Raw genomic sequence first — 7,858 nt, forward strand, 5'->3', positions numbered from 1 at the left:
TATGTTGTTTTATTTTATATAGTATATTGCAAAATATGCTTTAGACTACAACTAAACATTCCAAATATATGAAGTAAAATGTCATTATCAAGTTTTAGAATTATTTTTAATAATCATTATGTTAGCCTTGGCTTTACTTTTGAAAAGCCAATTTATGATTATTGAAAGTTGCTTATATGGCTGTTTTGCTTAGTTGCTTCTTTTAGACTTTAAATTTTTGAAACTCTTGTGTTAAATTGGTTGACTTAGGTTGCCCATCTGCGGAAGGTTTTGGAAGATAATCTTTAGGGATAAGTCCCTAATTTGCTTTTCAATAATATCTTCCGTATTTGTCCAGGAGTTTTAGAATTATTTTTAATAATCATTGCGTTAGCATTGACTTTACTTTTGAAAAGCCAATTTATGATTATTGAAGGCTGTTTTGCAAACTTTAAATTTCTTGTAAACTTTAAATTTTTGGAATTCCTATGTTAATTTGGTTGACGTAGTTTGCCTATATGCGGAAGGTTTTGGAAGATAATCTTTAGGGATAAGTCCCCAATTTGCTTTTCAATAATATCTTCCGTATTTGTCCAGGGGGTTTTTGAATTATTTTTAATAATCATTGCGTTAGCATTGACTTTACTTTTGAAAAGCCAATTTATGATTATTGAAAATTGCCTATATGGTTGTTTTGCATAGTTGCTTCTTGTAGACGTTAAATGTTTGAAATTCCTATGTTAATTGGGTTGAATTAGGTTGCCTATCTGCGGAACGTTTTGGAAGAGGGTACCTCGAAAAATTCCCAGTTTGCCTTTCAAAAATATGATTATTGAAAGTTGCTTATATGGTTGTTTGCATAATTGCTTTTTGTAGACAATAACTTTTTGAAATTCCTGTGTTAATTTGGTTGACCTAGGTTGCCCATCTGTGGAAGGTTTTGGAAGATAATCTTTGAAAAGTCCCCAATTTGCTTTTCAATAATATCTTCTGTGTCCAGGAGTTTTATTATTATTTTTAATAATCATTGCGTTAGCATTGACTTTACTTTTGAAAAGCCAATTTATGATTATTGAAAATTGCTTATATGGATATGTTATGTTAATTGGGTTGAATTAGGTTGCCTATCTGCGGAAGGTTTTGGAAGATAATCTTTAGGGATAAGTCCCCAATTTACCTTTCAATAATATCTTCCGTATTTGTCCAGTGGTTTTAGAATTATTTTTAATAATCATTGCTTTAGCATTGGCTTTACTTTTGAAAAGCGACTTTATGATTATTGAAAGTTGTTAATATGGTTGTTTTGCATAATTGCTTAAAATATTCCGATGTTAACCCATTTACGACAAGGAAAGAAAAAAACTTGTGAAGACACGAGTGAATGAAGGTGCTATGTTACAAAATAAAGATTCTGAGAAAGTTAAGGTTAAAGTTTTTCATTGTAGACTTTTCTCACATGTACTTTTATTAGATAAAAACTTCTCTTTGTCGGTACTAATATATGGAATATGTTATTTACGGAAACCAATATCAACAAAAAAAAAAATTACGTCAACAAAATGTGAAAAAACAGTACATAACACCATCCACTGTAAAATTCCAGAGAAATTAAAACAACTACTGTTTTATGCAAGAATCATGTATTGAAGAAAAACTTATCTAACCAGCTAACAAGATATTGTTGCTTAACCCATTAATTCTCAAGATTAGAAATTAAAAATACTTGAACGATTTAATGGTTTATTATTTATTAAAATAAGTAGGGGAGAGTGTTCCACAGTGGATCATTTTTTTTTTCAAATGACATTTTTTTTTAGAAAAATTAGATTTTTGTATAATTTGTTTGTAATATCGCAAATATTAGACATTACTTGTTATTATAGCAGCGATTGGTTTGAATTACCTAATAATATTACCTATCTTTTATTATTTTTTTATTACCATGTCATTTGTTTCAGTGTGTCCCAAATATGTGGGGTACAATGAAACACTTTCTAAACAAAAATATGTTTAATGTAAAATATGTAGTGCCATACAAGTTTTACTCACTAGGACCTAAATTAACTTATTAATAGATATATTTTACCGAACGTCATGATTGTTAAAATTTATTTCAAAACTCATGTAGGCATTTTGTCTTGACGTTGAGCCAGAAAGAATCGGTTGAGGTAAAAGCATTTTAATATCTTCTAACCGAACAACTGAAATATCTGGATTTGTAGGAAAGAAGAATTTGCCAGTTACTTTTTGCGCTTTTCCTCATAAAGGAAATTTCAAATTCATCTTTTTCCAAAACGTTCAATATTTTCCCAACAAAGTAAATCAAATTCTTGGTCGTAAACTGTACCAAAACGAAGTTATTTTTAGTTGGAGGTCTGGTTAATTCCTCAGTAAGATCTGAAATTGGATCTTCCGGTGTCCAATCGCTTTCACTTGATGATTCCTGCCATTCTTGTTCTTCGTCATCATCATCATCATCTGTAATTTTTCTTGTCACCTTTTTAACAGCTGTTTGGTTTACTTTTTTTCTACTCAATTCCCTTTTAGCTAGTTCGCCCTTTTCAGGAGTGTCAGTCGCAATAATTGTTTTTCCTTGTCATCTAGATTTCTGAATCTCTCTTTTTTGTGCCTTTGGAAATCCTGGAAATTTATTATTGGTTTTATTTTCTGCTGGCGTTTCATCAGTTCCCTCGATGCCTTGCTGTTTTTGTGTTTCTTGCTCAGCCTGTTGAATAACTGTTGGTTCAGAATGATTTTCTGGTCTGTCTGTTACAGCTGACATGAGGAAATCGTCATCTGAAAATATTTCTGGATCATAAGGGAAGATGCCAGTTTTCTTAAATCCTGAACTGATGTTCGTAGGTGTCATTGATTTTTCATGCGCAACTTCCGACATTAAAAATATTTACTGGAATACTAGGGTAATTAAGAAGCCAACCTTGAATGGCATTGTTATAATGTGCCTTGAACGATGAAAATACTGCTACATCTACGGGCTGCATTTTGTTTGAGCAGTGTGGAGGTAGTGTCAATATTGTGACCCCATTCGACTTTGCAAGATCCAAGGTTTCCATTGACAAATGGCTCTCGTGATTATCCATGATGAGAAGGCTGGGGTTGTTACAAGAACTAGAAGAATATTTTATAAAATGTTCCATTACTTGCGGAAATAATTCCCTGTTCATCCATCCAGAAGAAGCAGCCAATCCCAACGTACCAGCTGGAGCATCTTGTATCATCATTTCCTTGAAATGAACTCTGCCAAATACCATGGCCGGAGGTAAGGCATAACCACCAGCACAAATGATACTGCAGGTCGTTACAAGAACCCCTCTATCCCCACTAGTACATTGAGAGACCTGTTTCATACCTTTTTTGGCAAGAATTTTAGGAGGAGCATGAACTGTGGTGGTTCCAGTTTCGTCTAAATTAAAGACTCTACTGCCATCACTAAAACGAGACTCACGCTTAAGAACTGTTTCAAGATTTTTGAAAAAAGTTGAAACATTGTGCCTGTTAAACGCAGTAGAACGGGATAAACCACAAGCTTCTGGTTTTCGACAACTTAATTCTGGATGCTTTTTCCTGAAGCCAAAATACCACTCTACCTGCCATTTTTTGTTCTTTCCAATTATTAGGGATTTCCTTATTGTTTTTTATTGCTGACTCAAACGCAAGCTTGCGGCATTCCAGTGGAGTAAGTCCATAGCACATCTTTGCAGAGGTCAAAATATAGTCAACTAAGGTTTTCTCTTCATCATGTGTAAAAATTAACCTCACATATTTGGGACGAAAAACAGTGTCTGAATCGGGGTTCGCTTTAACTTTGCGTACATACCTAAAATAAAAGAAAAACTATTTTTAGAAATGAAAAATAGTGCATCATACAACAGAAAAAGTTACTTAAATGCATCTGATTTCTTACCTAAACAAAGTAACATAGGCAACACCTTGTAATTCGGATGCTCGTCTTATAGGCAGATTTTCTTGAACAACGAGACGCACAGCTGCTTTCATCTGCTCTTGACTTAAAGTGCCAATGTTTGTTTTGCGCTTACGGTTACGAGCCATCTTAAACTTGGATGACAACTAAAAAATAAATAATTAAAACATTGTTACATGGGGTACAGTGAAACATGTTTCACTGTGCCCCACATGGACTTGTTTCAATCTGGCATTAAGCATTAAGCACTTTTCCCAACAATTAACTTAACAACCTAACCTAAAACATTCAAAATGCCGCACATATAAGAAATCATCAATCAATTATGTACCTTACCCCGCAACGTTCTTAGCAAATATTAAATTAAATAATTTGAGACTTACGGGTTGAAAATATATCACTTAAAATTTACTTGGAACCAGAAAAACAATATTTTTTTCGTCGCAACAGAACGGCGGATTTACACACACTGAGGTTAAGATAACAAGTAGAGGACGGCGGGAACTTCTCTGAAGCGAAGGTTGCGTTGATTTGGCGTGGTATTTGAATTTTAAAATCTCTTTGTTTCAGTGTGAAACATGTTTCGCTGTGGAACACCCTCCCCTATATATAATTAAAAAGAACCCAAAAAAATAAATTTTTGCCTCAGAAACCGGTTGTAAAATGTTTCGTATACGAAACATTAGGATTAGGGGACAAAAAATAATATAGGCGTATGAAAAAGTTTGAAACAGTCCGAATGAAGATGAACCTGACATTTTACACACATTTATATATGTTATTGGTTTTACACTGTCTGCATCTTCGTCGTATCTTATTCTCTTGTTCAATTATCATATGGTCGTCCATAATTTGGGTTTGCAGTAATGTTCAATCCACTGGGTCCTGCTCTTTGTTCATTTTCTGCACCATAAGGTTCTTCCATTTTCATTAGCGTTAGTGCTATGTGTGATTTAAACTCTAACTGGGATATTTTGCGTTTGTTTCCTAGTTTATATATTTTCCAGGAATTTACGACGACACTATCGGCATTTATAAAAGCGGCCACCACCATTTTTTTCTTTTTACGTGAATCCTGTATTTCGATATTGCATTATCATGAAGATCAACTCCTCCCATATCCTCCTGAGACCTGAACTGATTCTTTTTGTTTTTTTTTTGATTAAATAGTAAAATTCGTATGATGTTGATTATAAAAACACATGTAAATTTTTCTAAATTTTTATTTTGTTAAATATGAAAAAAATTATGTCCATTCAAAAGGACATCAGGATCGCATCAATATAAAATTATTATAAATGAAACTGTTTAAAGCAATTGTTATTTCCCGTTAAACATAAAAATATGTCACATGATTCACAATAAACTTTTGTTTTACCCTTGCAACCTGGAAGCTTGCATCTAACAGAATTTTTTAACTCGGATGCCATTGCAGGAATGTGTTGTATCTTTCTTTTAGTAGAAGTTTGAAGTGATGGTCTAGGATTGGAACTGTTTCTAGTTACTAATGTTGAAGTGTTCCCAAAATCAGAATTTTCAGAAATGTTGTCTTTAAGGAGCAACTCGGAAACAGCTATTTTAAATTCCAGGAACTTCATAACGGTTTTATTAGCATCACCAAGTTGCTTATGGTCATCTCTGTATAGAATTCAAGAATTGGCAATCGTAAGATCAAATAAGTGAAAAATGGTTTTGACTGTCCATTTTTTACTTCTAGCTCCCATTCTATAATAACTTATCATCCTGTCAATTAAATCTATTCCCTCCATGCATTCATTATTCTTTTTAACAATGTTTGGTCTAGGTACCTCAATATATCGGGAGTCCTTTTTTGACCACCGCTTACATTCATCTGAAGGTTCTATTTGCAATGCAGTTGACGCTAGCATAACTGATTTCATATCATACCATTGGACTATGTTAATTTTTCCATCAGCTCTTACATCCTGCTCAGATGAACCACGACCCAATCGAGTCCTACCTTATCCGATGTTACATGAACTGCTTTGGGTATTCTGGATCTCATTATTGTACCAGTTAAAAAAATATTTTTGTTTAACATGTACTCAAGTAAAGGTAAGGTGGTGAAATATCTATCGATGAACACATGTGTTCCTTCTAATAACGTTGTAGATAACTTAATAACTGCGGATGGACCAACACCTAACTTCTTAACATCATCATCATTCTGCAGAAATGTATTTTTCCCTTGATAAATATCGAAGTCTAATATTAATCCTTTGGGAGTGGCACAGACAAAATTTTTTAATCCTTCTGGGTTAGGTTTACCTCGAACAAGTTGTTTCATGTTACACACGCCCGTAAAAGGTATCATTTGTTCGTCCACAGCAACCTCATTGTATCTTGGAAGTGTCAAGCAACCTCTTCGTATTCTGTCAACTAAAGGCCGGATCTTAAATAATTTGTCAGCATTTCTTTGATCTTGAGGCACATCAGCGTCAATAACTACTTTTAAGTTGCTCCTGATTTGAAAATATCTATCACGAGTCATGGCTTGTGCAATGCTGTTGACTTTTGACTTTTGTTGTCTTAGCCCAAAACATTCAAATTTGTGGATAATTCAGACAGGACATTAGAATAGATATTCCAAAAAATTTTTTCACCTCCGTTAGAGTAACGTTCAAAGGTTTTCCCTTTTCTTGCAAAAATTTAATATTTGTACAATTACAAATATTCTCAAAATCTGAATCATCAAAATACATACCGACATAGTTTTCAACTTTCCAATTTTGCCTCTCGTAGACTGTATCGACAATTCCAGTAAAGTCTATATGCTGAGGGACAAAAACACCCATTTTTTTTCCATGTATTTCGGTTCTCCTTTTTTTTTTCGTTCACTGAGTGACACGTTATCTAATTCATCTTCGGGTGGCATTTCTGTATCTTGTTCATCATCTGTATGTTGGGCCGAATCTGATTGCTGAGGCTGATACGATTCTTCATTTGGATCAAAGCCGTCATCAGAGTTTTCAGAATCTGAAACGTCTATATCTGAATTTTCCAGGCATTCAAGAAGTCTTTCAATGTCAACTTCGGGTCTTAAATATTTTTTATTACCAAACACAGCTGAAACAAAAAAGTCTAATATAATATTTTATGTATGCCTAAGGACCTGACGTCCATAAAAAAGGACATCCCCGTTTTAGATAAAAAACAAATTAAAAATGGTTTGATAAGACAACTACATCGCATGAATGCATTTATAATATCCTAAGTTATTAGACTAAGCAACATTTAGGTTAATAATCTAATAAAATTAGCTACTTACCATCAATTGTTTTTCTATAACTGCCCGCCATTTTTGTCACTTGAGATTAACAGGTTAACTAAGTTATAATGTGGTCACAGTAATACGGCGCGCTGTTGTCAGGGTCACTTGTATATACACTACGATGGACCGTGGGACTCGGCGCTGTAAATTTAGTTCTTTCCAAAAAAATATATAAAACGTAAATGTCCATTTAATTGGACATCAGGTCTCAGGAGGATATGCTAGTTATATTCTGCCAATAGTTTAGGTTGAGGAATAGCAACATTCTTTTTTTCTTTCCTGTTGTATCTTTTAGGAGCTACTAACGGTTCAATGTTGCACGTATTTGTTGCAAGATTAATAACAGAATTATCATTCCGTCTCACCAACAATACCTCTTGTTCAGCATCAAAAGAAAAATAATAATATCCTCTTTATTTCTTTTTTATTGTTTTTACAGATTCTAATGAATTTTTAAACGTGCCATTTTCACGACTCATACCCGTGACGTAAAATCCCTTGTCTTTCAATAAACAGAACAGTTTATGCGAGGAAAAAAGTTGTCAAAAAACATTCGATGCTTAGACGGCTGTTGGACAAAAGATAAAAGATTAAGAACTACCTTTTCTCCTAACCCCAAGTCATTTACTTCAATGCTATAGATA

The 7,858-nt window shown here is 33.6% G+C and overlaps 1 protein-coding gene across 1 annotated transcript; it reads right to left on the bottom strand.

The window, feature by feature from the left end:
- Positions 1–6,591: 6,591 nt before the first annotated feature.
- LOC140431170 (uncharacterized) lies at positions 6,592–7,428 on the bottom strand. Its single transcript, XM_072519085.1, has 2 exons — positions 7,212–7,428; positions 6,592–7,009 (listed from the first exon to the last, which is right to left on the bottom strand). Exons 1-2 carry the CDS (start codon positions 7,240–7,242, stop codon positions 6,711–6,713), a joined length of 330 nt encoding a protein of 109 aa, XP_072375186.1. The 5' UTR covers positions 7,243–7,428; the 3' UTR covers positions 6,592–6,710.
- Between the last annotated feature and the right edge of the window lie 430 nt (positions 7,429–7,858).

The sequence above is a fragment of the Diabrotica undecimpunctata genome, unplaced genomic scaffold (assembly GCF_040954645.1).
Source record: "Diabrotica undecimpunctata isolate CICGRU unplaced genomic scaffold, icDiaUnde3 ctg00000592.1, whole genome shotgun sequence".
NCBI classification, from domain to species: Eukaryota; Metazoa; Arthropoda; class Insecta; order Coleoptera; family Chrysomelidae; genus Diabrotica; species Diabrotica undecimpunctata.